This window comes from Oncorhynchus keta, chromosome 11 (genome assembly GCF_023373465.1).
Source record: "Oncorhynchus keta strain PuntledgeMale-10-30-2019 chromosome 11, Oket_V2, whole genome shotgun sequence".
NCBI lineage: Eukaryota > Metazoa > Chordata > Actinopteri > Salmoniformes > Salmonidae > Oncorhynchus > Oncorhynchus keta.
This window is the reverse complement of record NC_068431.1, coordinates 50,698,677-50,719,376: the sequence shown is the minus strand read 5'-3', so window position 1 is coordinate 50,719,376 and position 20,700 is coordinate 50,698,677. Positions and strand designations below refer to the sequence as shown.

At 42.8% G+C, this 20,700-nt stretch overlaps 1 protein-coding gene across 2 annotated transcripts in view; it reads left to right on the top strand.

Moving 5' to 3' along the window:
- The window catches only part of LOC118390537 (dachshund homolog 2), a 138,459-nt gene extending 133,392 nt beyond the window's left edge, over positions 1-5,067 (top strand). For both annotated transcript variants that reach the window (XM_052457432.1, XM_052457431.1), the window contains exon 12: positions 3,742-5,067. In XM_052457432.1, the coding sequence (XP_052313392.1) occupies positions 3,742-3,779 (38 nt within the window). In that variant the 3' untranslated portion in view covers positions 3,780-5,067. The remainder of the gene's footprint in view (positions 1-3,741) is intronic.
- The last annotated feature ends 15,633 nt before the right edge of the window (positions 5,068-20,700 follow it).

The following is a 20,700-nucleotide window of genomic DNA, read 5'->3' as shown; positions in this document are numbered from 1 at the left end:
AAGGTACAGGGGCTTGGTATATCTCTCCATTTCCTAATATCGTCATAAAACCACAATATGTGCGCCACAAAGTTCAGATGAACTTGTTAATGTCGGAAAGTACCCTCACATGTGGAGGTCAACGTTAGGGGATTGATGAGGTTGGGGGGACGTTGTGGCCTCCACATGCTCCACACATGGGCCTTAGTGCCTCTTCATAGTACCTTGTGACACAACAGCAAACACAAACCAGAGAGACTCTCTCACTCCATCAGCACTCCGCTCTCCGCCTGGGCCTCTTTGAAGACTCCCACCCCTCGGAATAAGATTACAAACTGATGTTGTTGCATATGCGTTTCACGCTTCCATTCTCTCCGAGTTTTGTTTGTGGAACCCCCTGCCTCTCCACCTCCGCCCTCCCATCCGATCCCCCTAAAATGCAGCTGAAGCTCTGTTTGATAAATGGAACCTATTATCAACATGTCTGAAGGCGAATTAAAGACACTCTGCCCTACGTCTTATTGAAATGTGGGCTGCGATAGGTGAATAAATACATATGTTTACAGAACATCCGGTGAGTGTGCTGCAAAGTGTTTCAGTGGAGATGAGAAGGTGGAGATTGTTTTTCTCAGAGCCAATTTCACAGTCTGCAAATAAAGGGCTCTCCATTTTTCTTGCTTCTGACAGCATCGCCACGCAGCGGAATGTTAAGGCCCCCCTCCCCTCGTATCAATAGGCTACTCCGCTCGGGGGGGGGGGGTGTTGCTTTTCTAAGGACAGGGTTCATTATCAGTATGAGGGGGTCATCTGTAGGGTGAGGTGAGAGGGTTGTCTGAGTTTAAATCTGCGGTCTTGGTCAGGATTATGGAAATATGGAACCCCTCTCAGAGCTAAAACCTCAAGTCCTAACCATAACGCCACAAGGGGCGCAGCACTTTAGGATTTCATTGTTAATCCCACTTACTGTTGTGTTTTCCTATCGCAACACATAATTATCTGACATTCAGCCTTGTAAATCCACGTATTTGTCCGTTACTAATGACAGTGTGGAGAAGGGGATTATGGGGCCATAGCGTTCCTGACCTTTAGGGCAGCAGGGAGAACTGCCAACGGCCATGTGAGGGACAGACGGCGCACCTTCCCTCACGCTCCACTGCCCTCCACAGGGCACAGGAAGAGAGAGAGAGGCATGGGTGACACTGTCACACTATAATCATTCCCTACCTTTGGTCATGCTCTGGAGCGGTCGGGCACCGTCCACAGCAACAGGCAGCAACAGGAGTTTTCAATTACATTTGAAGACCTTTTCCCAAAAACCATGAATTCCTGTGTTACTGCTTAAAACGGGTCGGGTACATCTATCCTATTCCTTATCCTTCTTCTGTTTGCATTGAAGGACTTTTCTTTGGCCAAAGTTTTAACGGATAATTATCTTAGTAATATTGCATTCAAGCCTCATCACGACTGGCTGATTAGATCTGAGGTACCATTATGAAAGCATCGTTAGATCGTATCCCCCTCCTACCTATCAATGATTGCATTCACTATGTAGCAATCAATCTGAGTTACAGTGCTATTAAAATAAGCTCTGTTTCAACTGTGCCAGCTTGGAATCCCATGCTGATGTGGTGTGTTCGTCCAGTCCCAGTCCACCAGCCTGTCCATCGCCCCACTACTGCCATGCCCAGCAGAGGTGTCTGTCTGTGGGGATGCTGTGGCTGGGCACGTGGGGCCTCTCCTGGAGCTCCTGGCTGTTTGGGGACAGGGAGCCGACTGACTCTCTCCCACAGGGGCTTAAGAGCTCCAGCCAGGAGTGTGTTGTCCGGCCCCTCCACCCCCGCAGCCCACCGCATTTATCCATTACACTGGGAGGAATCTAATTACACCTCGCTTCACTCCCAAGTTGGACTTCACAGTTTTGCAAGCTTAGCACTGACAACTGATTTCATTAGGTTTGATTGTCCTTGCTGAGATCCCACTTCTGGGCCTAAAAGCTTTTTACGCTTTCTCAGGTTCCTCTGTGTGTTACGGCCTATTACGCCGACCTGCGTCTGTTTTATTAATCAAGATGAGTGGAGGTAACAGAAACTGCTGAATACAAAAGGAGGTGACATCATTTTGCAAGCCGATTAAGAGAAGAGGGGGAGAGTAAGAGGGGGGCGCAGGAGAAAGTAATCAAAGGCAAGGACCCAGAAAGGATAGATGAGGACCTCAACACTCAAGGTGTTATTACACCAACACACTCCTGGCTTCACTCTGGCTCCTATCACAACCACTTGTTCCTTAAACAAACGGCTCAGCATCTTCAGCTACATGAATAATCTACCCCCAAATAACTCGAAATCTCATAACCTGCTTTAGTTCCAAACACGTGCTGTACATACAGCAAATGAGACCCTTAGGTACCATTCATTTCCAAAGTTTGCAACTCACTAATTGGCATCCCAATGAAAAAAGAGCAAGCAGGAACTATCAAGGTGAAGCTTTATGGCAGTCCCAGATCTGTTGTAATTAGCCAGTTTGCAGTCTATGCAGAAAAGAATGGGGCCAGAGGGCCAAAGCCGTGTTAAATATGGATTGAGCTGCTGAGGAGGGCTCCCAGAGGTTGCAACATACACAAACCACCCATTCTCCCTCCACACATCCATTCGATTCACACTGCGCTGCGAAGGGTTAAACATAACAGATAGAACGAATGTCACATATTGACATTGGAATACAATTAGAGACCCAGGAAGGGTTTCTCTTCTTGTCTTGACAGTACAGACAGCACATCACCATCCTTTTCTCTCTTTCTGGGCCTCGTCCTCCAACACCACCGAACATTGCCCCCCCCCCCCACACTTCTTGATGATGTTCCGTCGTATTTTCTATTTTCCCAGAACCCATTTCAAACATGCAGAACCACTCTCCTTAGCACAGCACAGTGATTGCCCATTCTCTCTCTCTCTCTCTCTCTGTCTGTCTCTCTCTCCAGTGAGAGGAGCTGACGGGGGTTTACTACCATGTAGAGATTAACATGCAGCTGCCGACTCCAGTCACTTCGTTATCCAGCTGTTTTTCTTTCAGCTGTCCCCTCCCGTTGACAACTAACACTAAATGATTAATCACCCATATTATTCCTGATGCACATTTGATTAAAGGAGATACTAAATCCATTGGTTGCTCTTGAACTTTTGTTCTCGTGCTTGTGGAAAAGTTGAGAAATCACAAAGTCAGTTTCACATGATTTGAAATATATACACACTCTGGAGAGTAAACAACTTTCCTAGAGAAACATCTTTATTTACACTCCCCTTTGAACAGTGAAGTTAAAAGTTGTACTTTTGGTTTTATGCTCCAGCATTTTGGATTTGATATGAAATGTTTCATTTGAGACAACACTACAGAATGTCAGCTTTTATTTAAGGGTATTTTCATACATATCTGTTTTACTGTTCAGAAATGAAAGCACTTCATGTACTGTATCTATATTTATAGTGTATTAAAGCAGTCAAAAGTTTAGTTATTGACTACATCAAGCTTGTGATTGATTATACAATCTTGTTGGATGCATTTGCGATTGTTTTGGTTATGTTTTGGGTTATGGCAAAATGTGTAGAATTGCACGAAATTAGCTTTAAAACAGCAACTTTTTCTCTCCGCCTCATGGCAAAAGGTGTAGAATAGCTTGAGAATAGCTATAAAATGGCGGTATGACACTGAGTAAAGATGGGTGGATGGAGCACTTGTTTAACTGATGTTTCTTTGTTTCCGTAACAGAGAACAGACCCTACACCAAGCCTCCAATAATGTACTGAGAGAGACCTCCAGCTTCTTTAGACCTGGCCCAGGGCTGTCGCTGCAGGCTTCCCCAGAGACAGAGCCCTTGGCTGGGAGAGGACGAGTGGAGAAGAGGGATAACTGGAGGGAGGAATGGATCCCCAAAACGATCCCCTGAAACTCATGTACAGGACTGCAGAGAGGGTGTGGTGGGGCGAGAGGCAACACTGGAGTGCCACTTATTGCTGCCCCATCATCTCACTTCAGCTACTTGTAAAAAAAAAATCCCTCTATTTTACTTGTTTTGACTACTTTTGTTCTACCCTCTTTGAGAGAAAAAAAGTAAGGACCATTGAAAATAAAACTGTCTTGGATTTCTCTCTACTCCCTGTGAAGCACATACAGAAGCCTATCCTCCTTCTCTATCCTATTTCTCTCCAAGCCGATTTTCCTCTCGTTATTATTATTGTTATGAATTATTATTGCTATTATTATTCTCGTTATTAGTTGTTGATTCCTCCAATGCCCCAATAGCACAAGTCTTGCAGCGCATATATAGGATCATATCTTCCTAAAGCTCAAAAGTCTGAAGGAGGATATGAAATGTCAAATTCAAGACAGAAATGTGCTTCTCTTCTTCTATCCCGTTCATCATCAAGTAAAAGGGACTCAAATGGTTTCTGAATTTCTACGCTTTTCCCCTATTTTTTTCCGGGGTGGATGGGGGGGGGTATTGTTGAAAAATGTCACTACTGTCTGTTGACTTAGAAATGTGTCCGCTCCCTGAACTGCATTGTTCCAGTGTTTATTTTAAGTGTGTTTTACTCAAAGCTCGGTCTGGATACAAAGAAAGAGATATTGAGTTCTATCCTATAGAGCCCTTCCTCCTGTAAAGGTTTCTCTGTTGCTGTGTTCAGTTCAAAGGTTCTATTGCTGTTATAAATACAGTATTACAGTGACCCCTGTTCTGTTTACCCCCCTTCGTTTTTAGACATGTAAAAAAAAAAATGCTTTAGCGTTTGCTATTCTGACGTCGTAATAAAGTGGATACATTTTTAGTGAGAAAAAAAAAACGAAAGTAAAATGAAATACCCCAATGCACATCCGATGCAAGCATGCATGTAGATACGACACTGGTAAAAAGTTACACTTGCTGGTTTAAAAAAGCTGCCAATTTAAATATATTTTTAAAGAATTTTGGGGAATTTCATTATTACCATGATCACAACCAGGCAGCTATCTAAAATTGTTGACCTTGTTTTAATGATAATAGTATCACATCACAGCCTTGCACATAACACAAAAACAATAAAACATACTTCTGGACATCGTGGTCGATTTGTTCGTTTTTTTTTTGTTGGTTTGGTTTGGTTTTTAGTAATAAAGTTCTAGATTCAGAGGTGTTTTGTTGACGTTTTCTGTGTTCTCTGTTTCACTGCTTGCTGGGGGTCTGTCTGAGGTAGCAATAACACCACACCTCCAAAGAAATGATTCTCCCTGCGTGAGTGAGTGCCGCACTAAAGCTTATTTCTTCTAGTGCGTTGAGTGAGAACCTTTTGGGAGGGTGAGGCAAAGAGAGAGCGATGGAGAGCGGCCAGCTATAGTCCCATGGTGTGAGGAGTGAAGGAGCCCTGGGGGAGTCCTGTCGACTTTCCGGCAGAGAGCCTTACTGGAAGGACGAGGAGGAGGGAAGAGGGGGTGCTTTGCACTTCAATTAGAGACAGGTCGTTTGATCTGCTTCTGATTGCCCTTCCTCACTTAAAGCTTTATGTAAAGTAGTCAAAATGCTTAATTAATGATCAGTGATTTCTTTAATGAAAAGACAATTGCTGTAGAGGGCTATTTGATCAGTGGAATTAAAATGGAAAATTTGCATTATTTTCATTATAAAACATAGGATTTGATTAACACTAACAAGGAGAGGGGAATCAAACAGGGAGTTGCGACCTTGACTTGTGGGGCAGGTGCATTTTTTTTTCTTCCACGCTCACTCTTTTTCTTCGAGCGTAATCCATAACAGCAGATCCATGTCAATTAAGAATATTGGTCTCTGGGATGAAATATGAGCGGAAACCTGGATCGATGTCACTTAACCTCTCTGCAGAGGAATTGTTTGGACAGATCTTGCCACTGTAGCCCTGAACGATTGCCTGTCATCAATACACGGTGTTGGAACATAGCCTGGTTTCTACTTGCACAAGGCTCTCCTTGGGTTAGCGCTCTACTCCAGTATTGACAAGTGAAACCAAAGCTGTTTTCGCATGTTCACCATCTCTCAGATGTCGTTCCTCAGGGTCACCGGCCCGCGTGTGAAGAGATGGTGATGAGGCTGTGACGGAAACACAAACGGGGAGAAATACAAAAAGTTTGTTCCCCCCTGACAGCTTCAAATCAATACAGTAGAAATCAATAATCAAATGCATTGAAATGAGCTGAGATACACGGTGTATGCACCACAGTTGTCAGCAGCGGCGACTGACGATACGGGAATTGGCAAGCACTCCCCACTTGGTACACCCAGGTCATTTCAACATGGACATTTGGGTAATATTTCAGCCTTTATTTACACACTCCAAAAGACAGCCAGAAGTTTTTGGAATTCCCAATGTGTTATCTGCATTTTATACAACAGCTTAATGTGTTATCAGTTTGCTTCATCTAATAGCCGAACCCAACTGGCCTGGATTGTGGTTGAGATTACATTAAAAGTACAAAAGTTCAAGTGATCAATGCTGTTCATGATTCTGGCAATTGTGAAGATCTCCACAGACCTTTGCATGCTATCATGAACATCAACACTTTCTATGATTACATACGAAGACATACATAGTTACAGTACACTCAACATGTGGCCATGGAAGTGTTTACAGTATTTATTTACGGTAACTTTAAAATGTGTAACATAAGTTTGTAAGATAGCCTTAAATGAATAATAGCAGAGAGAATGATTTATTTCAGCTTTTATTTCTTTCGTCACATTCCAAGTGGGTCAGAAGTTTACATACACTCAATTAGCATTTGGTTGCATTGCCTTTAAATTGTTTAACTTGGGTCAAACGTTTCGGGTAGCCTTCCACGAGCTTCCCACAAAAAAGTTGGGTGAATTTTAGCCCATTCCTCCTGACAGAGCTGGTGTAACTGAGTCAGGTTTGTAGGCCTCCTTGCTCGCACACGCTTTTTCAGTTCTGCCCACACATTTTCTATGGGATTGAGGTCTGGGCTTTGTGATGGCCACTTCAATACCTTGACTTTGTTTTTCTTAAGCCATTTTGCCACAACTTTGGAAGTATGCTTGGGGTCATTGCCCATTTGGAAGACCCATTTGCCACCAAGCTTTAACTTCCTGACTGATGTCTTGAGATGTTGCTTGAATATATCCACATAATTTTCCTGCCTCATGATGACATCTATTTTGTGAAGTGCACCAGTCCCTCCTGCAACAAAGCATCCCTACAACATGATGCTGCCACCCCCGTGCTTCACAGTTGGCATGGTGTTCTCTGGCTTGCAAGCATCCCCCTTTTTCCTCAAAACATAACAATGGTCATTATGGCCAAACAGTTCTATTTTGTTTCATCAGACCAGAAGACATTTCTCCAAAAAGTACGATCTTTGTCGCTATGTGCAATTGCAAACCGTAGTCTGGCTTTTTTATAGCGTTTTTTGAGCAGTGGCTTCTTTCTTGCTGAGCAGTCTTTCAGGTTACGTCGATATAGGACTTGTTTTACTGTTGATATAGATACTTTTGTACCTGTTTCCTCCAGCATCTTCACAAGGTCCTTTGCTGTTGTTCTGGGATTGATTTGCACTTTTCGCATCAAAGTACAATCATCTCTAGGAGACACAACGCGTCTCTTTCCTGAGAGGTATGACAACTGCGTGGTCCCATGGTGTTTATACTTGCGTACTATTGTTTGTACAGATGAACGTGGTACCTTCAGGCATTTGGAAAATGCTCCCAAGGATGAACCAGACTTGGAGGTCTACAATTTTTTTTCTGTGATCTTGGCTGATTTCTTTTGATTTTCCCATGATGTCAAGCAAAGAGGCACTGAGTTTGGAGTTAGGCCTTGAAATACATCCACAGGTACACCTCCAATTGACTCAAATGATGTCAATTAGCCTATCAGCAGCTTCTAAAGCCATGACATCCTTTTCTGGAATTTTCCAAGCTGTTTAAAGGCACAGTCAAGTAAATGTATGTAAACTTTTGACCCACTGGAATTGTGATACAGTGAATTATAAGTGAAATAATCTGTCCGTAAACCATTTTTTGAGAAATTACCTGTGTCATGCGGAAAGTAGATGTCCTAACCGACTTGCCAAAACTATAGTTTGTTAACAAGAAATTTGAGGAGTGGTTGAAAAACTAGTTTTAATGACTCCAACCTAAGTGTATGTAACCATTCCCGACTTCAACTGTCGCCTAAATAGTATCATTTATCATATAGGACTTATAAAGTATGATTACATTTAATTTGTTAAACCTACCCTTTGGAATGACTTCGATAGCAACAGTGAATCTATTTGGGTATTAAGAGATCTCTCAATAATCATTGTGACAATAGCATATTGGTAGAAGTCAATGACAAATATCTAAGCTGGGCATGGTTAAAACCTTGGTTGAGAGACCAAATGGATAACTGTGAATATATCAACTCTCCAGTAGGAGATGCTACCCAGCCTATATTTGTTTTATGATAGTGGATATAACGTTGAAGATCTGATGTTGTTTCAGAAGGTACAAATTCAACATATTTTATACAAGGTTTGTGTATGTTGAAAATTGGTTACCATGATGACATAAACCTATGGTCACCTCTAAAACAACAGTGTGTGACTTCTTGCAAATCCAATGTATTTTCTGCATAGCTTCCACGTCACAATACCTTGACAAATTACACTGAAGAAAAATATAAAAGCAACATGCAACAACTTCAAAGATTTTACTGAGTTACCGTTCATATAAGGAAATCAGACAATTTAAATAAATTAATTAGGCCCTTATCTATGGATTTCACGTGACTAGGAATACAGATTTCTCTGTTGGTCACAGATACCTTAAAAACAAGGTAGTTCATGGCTCAGAAAACCAGTCGGTATCTGGTGTGACCACCATTTTCTTCATGCAGCGCGACCTATCTCCTTCACATAGAGTTGATCAGGCTGTTGATCGTGGCCTGTGGAATTTTGTCCCACTCCTCTTCAATAACTGTGCAAAGTTTCTGGATATTGGTGGGAACTGGAACACGCTGTCGTACATTGGGCCTCAGGATCTCGTCACAGTATCTCTGTGCATTCAAATTGCCATAGATAAAATGCAAGTTTTTTCATTGTCCATAGCTTATGCCTGCCCATACCATAACGCCACCGCCACCATGGGACACTCTGTTCACAACGTTGACATCAGCAAACCGCATCGCCCACACGACGCCATACACGCTGTCTGCCATCTGCCCGGTACAGCTGAAACCGGGATTAATCCGTGAAAGGCACACTTCTCCAGCATGCCAGTGGCCATCAAAGGTGAGAATTTGCCCACGGAACTTTACGAAGCCAAACTGCAGTCAGGTCAAGACGCTGGTGAGGACGACGAGCACGCAGATGAGCTTCCCTGAGACGATTTCTGACAGAAATTCTTTGGTTGTGTAAACCCACACTTTCTTCAGCTGTCCGGGTGGCTGGCCTCAGCCGATCCCGCAGGTGAAGTGGCCAGATGTGGAGGTCCTGAGCTGGTGTGGTTACACGTGGTCTGCGATAGTGAGGCTGATTGTACGAAATGCCAAATTCTCTAAAACAACATTGGAGGTGGCTTATGGTAGAGAAAGGAACATAAAATTATCTGGCAACAGCTCTGGTGGACATTCCTGCAGTCAGCATGCCAATTGCACGATCCCTTAAAACTTGAGATATCTATGGCATTATGTTGTGTGACAAAACTGCACATTTTAGAGTGGCCTTTTGTGGTCCACAATGTGCATCTGTGTAATGATCATGCTGTTTAATCAGCTAGTTGATATGCCACATGTCAGATGTATTATCTTAGAAAAGGAGAAATGCTCACTAACTGGGATGTAAACAAATTTGTGCACAAAATGTGAGAGAAATAAGCTTTTGGTGCATATGGAAAATGTCAGGTATCTTTTATTTCAGCTCATGAAACATGTGACCAACACTTTACATGTTGCGTTTATATTTTTGTTCAGTGTACATTGAAACAACATTAATTCAACCAGATTGTGCCCAGTGGGTCATATCTACTTTATTGTTGACCAAAATCCCAGCCTTATTGACAAGTTCTGAAATTAGATTGGAATTACGGCAGAGGCAGCATTGGAATTTCAATTTAATTATATAACTTGTCAATCCGTCCTCAAAACAAGATAAAGCATGCGTAAATAATGATCAAGAACATGTTTCGCCTCACTAATTCTCCTCCCATTGGTGCCATGCCTACCCAGTCTCCACCACGAGATAATGGTTCATAGTGGAATGAGAAAGATGGACTTTGGCAAAGGGAAATGGTTTAATTGGATGCATTGGCACATGTTATATCCTCCAACCAGCCAGCGCCACACCACAGCTGTCTCAGCTGTCTCCCTACTGGTCTGGTGTACGGAGGCCTGGGAGGAGGCCTGGGAGACAGAGAAGGGATCAGATGGTCTTCAGTCATTGCTTGGGGAGAAATAAGTCCCATGAGACTTCACCATTCAGAGACTGTACAACAATTCAGCACAAGTGTCTTTGGCTGGTTTGTGGTGCGATATTTACAGCGGGCAGATTGTTTCCCCACACCTATAATGTCATGTGTTCCTTATATTTTCTTCTCACACACACACAGACCAACGACATACACACACACACACACACACACACACACACACACACACACACACACACACACACACACACACACACACACACACACACACACACACACACACACACACACACACACACACACACACACACACACACACACACACACACACACACACACACACACTATAGACATAAAGGTAAAACAATACCAAACCACCCGTTGTTTTTGTCATGCCATTGAAAATATTTTTTAGCACTAAATTGAGGCCATTTAACTTTAAATAAACACAAGCAGATAAAGCTTTGAAAAGCAGCCCACTGAAGGGCCTGTCTACAGGGTGTCTTTGGAACTAATGATTACCTTCAGGCCCCATTAAAAAACAGCCAGTAAATTTCATTACTAGACGGAATAGTGAATAATAGGTGTGTGGATTTTGAAGAGAAAGCAGTCTAGAAATGTTTCCTCTCTAGTTACCCCCCCCCCCCCATCCCAATAAGTGAGTAGATGAGGTAATGGAGGAACTGTTTACTGTAGTTTGTTTATCCATTTGGAGCAGACAAACATCCCCACGTTAATGATTTATAGATTAGATCTCAACTACAAACGGGAGGGTGACTGCATTATAATAAAGCTGTTGATAGAAATGTCTCTTCCACATTAGAGACTGTCAAAACGGTTGGATGGGAATTTGTCAAATAACAACGTGTTTAGGTCATTCCTTTGTGTGTGTGTCTTTGCCTGTACACTTTGTGTGTTGAGAATGTCTGAATTCAAGTTTCAGTTATGAGAGGTGAGGTCGAGGATGGCAAAGGGCACCTGAAGTGTGCTAATGTTCACTTTATTTTTCTCTCACTTGAACCAGTCCAGGCTATTTTTACTGGGTCGGCCCTCGTATGGGGAACGCCATGTAATGAAGCATGGAGCCAGAATTGGGCTACACCACAGCAGGAAAATGTCAAGTCGCATCCCGCTGCTCTCAGAAGCATGAATCACACACTGTAGGCCTACTATTTCCCAGAGAACACACACACACACACACACCTTTACACACCGAGTTGGAAAAGGGACAGGGGAGAAGAGTTTGACCTTTCTATGCTTTAAAAAAAAAAAAAACCTTTGCTTGCAAAAAAAAGAAGAGATTACACTCCAGACATGGGCCTATGACAGTACATCTACAATATGTATGATGTTGCCCTCTTGTTTTAGTGTGTGTGTGTGTGTGTGTGTGTGTGTGTGTGTGTGTGTGTGTGTGTGTGTGTGTGTGTGTGTGTGTGTGTGTGTGTGTGTGTGTGTGCGTGCGTGCGTGCGTGCGTGCGTGCGTGCACAGGTGCATGTATGAAGTGTCCAAGTAAAATATTTATTTTCGCAAGTTTATGTTGCACATTGTATTCGTGTTCTATAGTGTGTGTACGTGCAGGTGTGTGTACGTGCGTGCAGGTCTCTGTACACCGGAGCGATCTGGGAGTGTGAAGAACGACTTGGCCTGCACTTCTCCGTTATACATTCTCACAAAGAGCTGATATGGCGGGACAGTGGGTTGGAACGGCCCCTGGTTCCCAGTGCGTTGTATGCGGCTGTCACCCTGTGATAAATGACATCATCACCACAAAACCAAACAGCACCAACACCCTCCAACCAGCCTTCCCACCATATTAACACGTGTTTATTCCTGCTCTCCCACTCAGTAGATGGGAATGGTTTGAACAAGCCTGCTGGCCCGGCGGAGATGTCTGCAGGCGATAACGCTCTGGTCAGCAGCTCTGGAGAAGAGAGGGCTTTCCTCTCTCCGCTCTGTTCACTCCTCTAAGGCCTGGCTGGATATCCTGCCTGGAGTGTTTTTACTGGGAGAGAGGCAGCGCTAGACCCTTGAGATTTAGCCAGTGAGGGACTCTTCTTCAGATGGCCAACTATTTAGCTGTCACACCTAAACACCTTGGTTATGGACTACACTTGCTTTCTTGATATCATCAGCATATTGTATACCTCAGAGTGGGTAACTGATGAGGATTCAACATTGACCACCATGCTATACGGTTCAGGTACATAGCTACTGTAAGTGTGTGTATTCAAAATGATGTTAACCGGTTCACCACATTTTGTCTATCTTTTGTCTCTGTGGACCTTTCCTGCTTTATCTAAACGTCTTTCCAGACATCCTGCAACTTTTTCTTCCAGGCGAGGCTTTTTGGCAGGAAGTATGATCATTACGAGGAGAGAGCTGTCTGTCTTTCTGTCAGTCTGTCTGTCAGTCAGTTCAGCGGGAGACAGTGACATTCGACCCTCCGGCATGCACGAGAACCCAAAGATATTTTTTCAAATCGAAACTGATTTGCATGACCGCATCATCAGACGAAATCCCAATCAACTATGAGACGTAGCGTCAGTCGAAATATGGTGTCAAGGAGGACACTAATCCTGCCCAGTCCACACGTTTTTCCAGAACTGATTCAGTCCTGACAATTGACGAATGGTCTTGGTTTGCATTCACTGTGGAGACGAACTGGTTGGTTCGAGAGATTAAACAGCGGACAATAAGGAGATGGCTGACACTTTCACAAGCAAAGCCCACATAGCCTTGCAGTGTTGCCTTCCTCCTCATGTCTATGTAATAAACTCATCACCTATCCACATCGCAGCCTTGTTACATTTTTGTATCAATACTGATTAGTGTCCATACCTTTAGGGAGGCTGCGCAAGATCAATTAAAACACAGTTTTTGTTTAAGTTCAATTTATTGCACAGAAGAAAATAATATGTATATATATATATATATATATATATATATATATATATATATATATATATATATATATATATATATATATATATAAGTGTGGTTTGAAGCCGAAGGGCTTAAATGAAAACCACACCACAAAACAACGATATACAATACATAAGTGCACAAATTAAAAAAGGTTTGTTAAAACAGATAACAAAACCTACTAATTATAAATGTATACATGAATTGATCAGCAATCACAAAAATACATATATTTGTTTTGTTTAAATGTGTGTGTGAGAGTTAGTCCATATGGAGGAGATTACTGAGTAGTTTGGTTCATCAGGCTGAGCCCCAGTCTTCGCTTGAAGTTATTGAGGGATGATGATGAAATAGGACCACTTGGATCATGCATTGGAATACATGGGCTCATATTTGATCAGTGGTGGAATTGCAGTCTGTCCCTACTTAGTGAGGGAGCTACATGGGGAAGCAGCTTGACGGTGGGTCCCACTCTGGATGTGGAATGGGGGTTGGCGTCTGCACATATGTCTCCCCGACAACCCAGCATTGTGCTTTCCCCCCCATCTGCTGATGCTGTGTGTCTGGCAGACTTCATCTATTATTGATCAGCTCCTGCGGAGCCTGCTTGCCCAGTGGAACAGGTCCCAACTAGAATGGCCACAGAGGCCCATGTCCGCTCCTCATCCCTGCTATTGCAACTCTCCCTCGCCTCCTCCTTACTCATCGCTCATTGAGACTCAGTTTGCAGGACCAAGAGAGAGCGGCCATCAACTACAATGAGTACAATACAGAGGAGACAACCTAATATGGACCACCTAACCACAACCTCCCTCTCTCTCCCTCTTCCTCCGTCCCCTCAGAGTCGAATGAACGGAGGACAGGGGTATGAGCAAGGTTCTGATCTCATTGCTCTGTCCTGTGATCTCGGAGATGAAAACATGCAATGGCATGTCCACAGAACATACAGAAGTCAATGAGTGATGAGTAAACAGCATGTGGGGGTGGGAACCCCCATAATTAGCGGGTGGCATATGCCAGGGCTGTCAGGCAGTGTTTCAGCAGCGCATTAACGCCTATCTGCCATCTGTCCCTGAGGAGCGGTGGACAGCGTCTGCCCCGCCCGGCCGTCGCCCCCACCACAACTTGGCTGAGGACGCCTCCAGGTCCCCTAACTATGATGAGCTGTACAGTTCAAATATTACTTGTGTAAAGCCAAGGGACTTTAGAAACGAACAAAGATGTTCCCAAATCATTTCCCATACTCTGCTTTGGACCGTTGATCTGCCGTAAGGTCTATCAGACCGGAAGGTGATGCTTTCTCACCCCAGTTCATCTACATTTGGGGTTTTACGAAACAACAAGATGATAAGAAACAATATGGTTCCTTGATAATAGTTCTGGAGCCATGTATTTGGCTTGCTAATGACACAGACAACGCATTAGCCCACCGTCACATTTCCATGAACTCCACTCCACCTTCCCGGTCGACTCCAACGCAGGACTGTTTCCAAAGACTTTCCCGCCCTCAAACTAATCATGGAAAATGCATTAAGAGCTCTCAAGCAGCTTTCTCACGAGATGTATAAAAATACACGTTACAGAGACGGGGGAGGAGGACGATGCTGAGCGCACTGATTTGGCCCAAGAACACTTCCTCTCCGGAGGCACACGAGATGATTTCATGTGCAGCCATTCCAAATATATAAAAATATATTTGGAGAGGAGGCTATTTGAAAGGGGGGGAAAATCTTCAGTCAACAACGTGATGTCTGAGAGAAGGACATGTGACAGCTGTCCCTTGAGAGTACCAGCAGCAAAGTAGCAGGGGACAGTTTGTGTTCTGTCCAAGGTAACGCCACTACTACTAATATCCGCATCATACTCTCACCTTTCTCATATGGGCCATGAGTATAGAAGGATGATGATGGTTGAATGGCACATCCACCTCTATTTCTGATGTTACAACTCAGTCATCATCTTTGTGACCGGTGCTCAAGAAAACAGTGCAGGGCACCCAATGCAAAGGCATGTTATCTTTAGGGCCATTTGAGGAGGTGTACATATTCCAGGCTATTGTTCTTGGATGCTCAGTTTCTGCTTTGACTACGTCCACACCATCCGTTTGACTGGAGTATGGGAGTGGATGGGGTGGGGCTTTCCAAAACAAGCGTTTGATGACAAAACGAGGAGCAGACGCTGTGCCTCCAATAAGTGCCTCTGTCTCCTATTTTTAGCACGGTGCCAAACCCATGACAAAATATTGTCCTTAGTTTATTCAGATGACTTCCTTCTTCTAGATAACAGAAGAAGGAAGTGGATTTAAAAGGGCATGCCAGGAGTACAAAAAAGTCTCAGATGTAAGTTTTAGCATTATACATGATCTTAAGTCAAAATGCAGGGATTTGACATTTTCTGTCCCAGTTGGAGAGTGGGAACCAAGGTGAGTCTATTTTCATCACAGGAGGTTGGTGGCACCTTAATTGGGGAGGACGGGCTCATAGTAATGGCTGGAATGGAATCAATGGAATGGTATCGAACTCATAAAACATCTGGTTTTCATGTGTTTGATACCATTCTCTCTGAGGACCTGAGCCCTAGGACCATGCCTCAGGACTACCTGGTATGATGACTCCTTGTTGTCCCCAGTCCACCTGGCCGTGCTGCTGCTCCAGTTTCAACTGTTCTGCCTGCGGCTATGGAACCCTGACCTGTTCACTGTGATTACTATTATTTGACCATGCTGGTCATTTATGAACATTTGAACATCTTAGCCATATTTTGTTATAATCTCCACCCGGCACAGCCAGAAAAAGACTGACCACCCCTCATAGCCTGGTTCCTCTCTAGGTTTCTTCCTAGGTTTTGGCCTTTCTAGGGAGTTTTTCCTAGCCAACGTGCTTCAACACCTGCATTGCTTGCGGTTTGGGGTTTTAGCCTGGGTTTCTGTACAGCACTTTGAGATATCAGCTGATGTACGACGGGCTATATAAATACATTTGATTAGATTTTTAGGATTTGATTCCATTGACTCCATTCCAGCCATTATTATGAGCCCGTCCTCCCCTCAGCAGCCTCTATAGTAGAGCTGAACCACAGAAGTCCAAGTGCAGCCAGTAAGTAAAGGAACGGAGTGCTAAACTACACACTCCATGAGCGTTTAACAGGGAATAATTTGGCAGGTTTCTTGACGAGAGTGCCCCTTGTGATCTTGTTTAGCTTTTTCTTCTTTTTTTTTATCATCAGACTAATTAAGATTTAGTGAGGTGCGCTGAGGATTAATAACCTACAACAGGGCAGTAAAACTCAAAACAATCCTGCCGCTTTCAAGACAGTCAGCAGTGGTGCACCTTTGAAGTGCCATTTTACTGTACACATTCCCTTAACAAGACTCTGTAGTAAACCACGTGGAGAGAGCTTTTTTTTTCAGCCTTTTGAAGTGGATGTGAGCAAATGGTGTCTGGCCAGTTCTGGAGACAATCCGTAGCTATGAACATTTTGTTTATACAGCCAGAATCATTTACTCTCCATAAACAACACAACAACAACAATAACAGAGGAGTCGCTAGGCAGGGCCAACGAACTGGAGTTTATTTTGCCATTGCCTTCACCTGTAAGCTACACTATTGTCCTATAGGACAGTGCCAGCACAAGTGGCAAATCCAGGAAGTAAAACAACACATTTTGTTCTACTTTTCTTTCCTTTCGAATAAAGGCTCTCATGAAAAAAATGAATATTCCAACTTTATCAACCAGCTCAATCATTTTTGGGGAAATGACACCAACAAAGGGAGATGTTAATTTTGCTTGGCGACCACTAAATATCTGCAAAGGTCATCCATTAATAATGGGATAGGACTGTGGGGCACATGCCTGTCCCAGGCCCAACAATATATTACACCATGTCTCACTGACCTGCTCCGTTGTTATCTCTGCTAATTACCCACGATGCCCTGCTCTCCACAGCCTACTCCACAGGCTCTGGCTTAGCTCTGGAAATGCTGACATCCTCACCATGCTGATCTTCCTCTTGAGTGGATATAGAACACGTACATTTGTGTTTTCATTATTTGTGCAGTATATTACATGTATTTTCTGTGTAATAATGTCTTTCAACATTGTCAACACCATCTGCTTGCATAGTACAATGGTTATTTTATGTAGGGCAAGTGCAGCGTGTATTTGAAATGAAAATGAATGCAGTGTGAAACACATGATGAAGTCCTTGTTTTCTTTTCATCTCAGAACAAATGTGAATGTATCTTTTTACGGTACTATTGAAGCTTGCATCTCTGTCTGTCTATGTCACACTTCTTTCTCTAAAATCAAAGTGGCTTCAGTTTAATTGTTCATTTCTCTGGCCTCATTCCTTTTGTACATGGGCAATTCCATGGAAATAGCATGATGTTGAGACTCCGATTTTTCACTTTAAAATGTATATGTCAAACGGAAAACAATGATTGCGAAGTCAAACACACCATACACTTTTAACAATTTCCATTGAACATTTTACAAAAACACATTTACTTGAAGAACAGTGCGGATGCAACGTTTGGTAACAGAACGACGGCAGCAACAGCATGAACCATCATTCTGTTACCAAACTGCACTGTTCTTCAAGTACATTTATCTTCGTAACATTTTCTGTGGAAATTGTTGAAAGTAGTCCTTGTTTAACTTTGCAATCATTGGTTGTTGTTCGACATACATTTAAAGTGAAAAGTCTAAGAATCATTGAGTGGCTGTGTAAATGCCAATACAATTCCGTTAAACCACACGTTTGTAAAGGAGAACGCAACTGGCGTCTGTTAAAAAATGCACTAGCCAGAAAGGGAATGGGACTGTTCAGCAAAGAGTTGGGGACCGGATAAAAGCAATATGAACACATGTCACCAGTGCACATTGAAAGGCTGCTAAATTGTGTTGGCAATGATGAATTTGCCTAAAATAAGTTTTGTACAGTCTGTGAGAAAATGCCAAGCGAACATTTCCCGAAATGGACAAACATGGATACTGCAAGTTAGAGCTATTATTGTAAAAAAGAATGAACACATTGAGTGTGATATAAATACAGAACACTCAGTGGGTATGTGTGTGAGAAGACAGAGAGAGGGAGGGGATAGCTGTGAGAATGTCAGCTCGGCGAACTGTGCCTGGGATTATAGTGTGTGTGTGTGTGTGTGTGTGTGTGTGTGTGTGTGTGTGTGTGTGTGTGTGTGTGTGTGTGTGTGTGTGTGTGTGTGTGTGTGTGTGTGTGTGTGTGTGTGTGTGTGTGTGTGTGTGTGTGTGTGTGTGTGTGTGCGTGTGTGCTTGTGGATGTGAATAATTCAAAAAAAGCTAGCTAAAAGCATCCTTTTGTTTTGTCAAGAATGTATTTTTAATATATGTACAATTTATTCTCTTCACTGCCTTGTGACACCATCTAAAACCAACAAACCGGCACACTCGGTGCCACCCCCAGAACTATGCATGCGTGGGAAAACCTGTTTGAAAAAGTTTTCTAAAAACTTCCTGCCGTACTTCAGCGAATGTGAATATTTCATGCTGATTAAAACTGCCCATCAAAAACCGAGTGTTCTTTTTATGCCACACTTTTTTTCTTTCAGCAATATTCTACTTTTCTTTTATGCAATGAAAACTATTTCAAATACAATACAACCCCTCACTGTCATTTTATTTACTTCTGAGGAGGAAATAAAGGTTTTCACTTTGGCTAAGAGATGTTTGTTCTCTAAATTATTAATTCCCCTCCATTGGAGAGCATGGAGTGGTTCTAGTGTGTCTGATGTCAAAAGGTGAAATAAACGCAGAGTGCTTGAAAGACCACTGTCTAGAGTGATTCTGAGCAGAGAGAGTGTTGGATTGCCGGTCAGGCTGCGCTCTCTCCACAGCACCCTTTAGGCTCAAGTCAACCAGCATACATCACTGTGGTTCAATTAGGCCTATCATATCCAATAGAATAATTTGTGTAACAATCTCACATATCACCTGTAAAATTCACACTGAGTTTCTATACGAGACCTCTGGACTGAGAATAGGAGCACTACTGAACGTCCATGCTCTGCCTACAGTATAAGTTCAAATATTGTCATTGTCAGGGATCAATGATCAGACACGGGGCTCCAATGATGCAATGATTTTGAGGTGTTTCTTTTTCACTGTGGGAGATGCACTGCCTATATAGCCAAGAGACGTTCATTCATTCAAATCAAGTGTGCTCAATTTATTTTTTCCTTTTACAGGCGGTGTATCATAATGTTTAACAAGGTTGGAGTGTAGGCCTACCAGCCTAAAATGTATACTATAATTAAAGATAAACTAGAAAAACTATATTGCGACAAAAGACAACTTAATGATGTATCTTCAAATACTCTCCTTCCTATTTTAAACAGTGTACTTTACTGTAGGCCTATTCAATAAAGGGAGCAGTTGACTGAGAGAAAAAGATGGGCGGTTGCCAAACATTTTTTAGATGGCTTGTTGTACGGAGGCAATCTGAAGATTAAAAACATCTCTTGAATTACAATGAAACGCCACAAAATAAAATTAATGCAGTATTTTCATTAAAAGAATTGAGTCTTGGAGTGTTTCACTATCCATTAGATAAGGGGGTAGGGGAACACGAGAAAGTACCATGATGCTTGTGTCGGGTACGGCTTTTAGGCAAATACACAGCATCACACCGCGGCCCCATGCAATTCAATCACACTTCCCTCGCCGAGGGGATGGTGAAGCTGCATACCAATGTGGGAATCTGGGGAAAAGTGTTGGAGCTGCCGAAAGAATAATTCAGTTATCCAACTAATATGCTACAATTGACTTGAGTTCACAAATACAGTAAGATTAATGTAATCTGTAAATTTGCCACAGGAAAAAGAAACAACCGTATAATGTAGACATATTTTATGGAAGATTCTACGCTAAGTTTTTATATAGGCTACAGTTCAGGATACAATTTTGGGAATATTGCAACCTCAATTTGGATTTTATTTTGTTGTCAAAGTGAGCTACTTTTCAAAGGGCACAGGTAGCAGATCAAATTAAATCGTATTTGTCACATGCGCCGAATACAACAGGTGTCACCTTACAGTGAAATGCTTACTTACAAGCACTTAACAAACAATGCAGTTTTAAGACAAATACCTTTAAAAACAAAGTTATAAAAGTTACAAATAATTAAAGGGCAGCAGTAAAATAACAACAGCGAGAGGGATATACAGAGATAATAACAGAAAGGGGGAGGGGGGAAATGCAAATAGTCTGGGTAGCCATTTGATTAGATGTTCAGGAGTCTTATGGCTTGGCAGTAGCTGTTTAGAAGCCTCATGGACCTAGACTTGGCGCTCCGGTACCGGTTGCCGTGCGGTAACAGAGAGAACAGTCTATGACTAGGGTG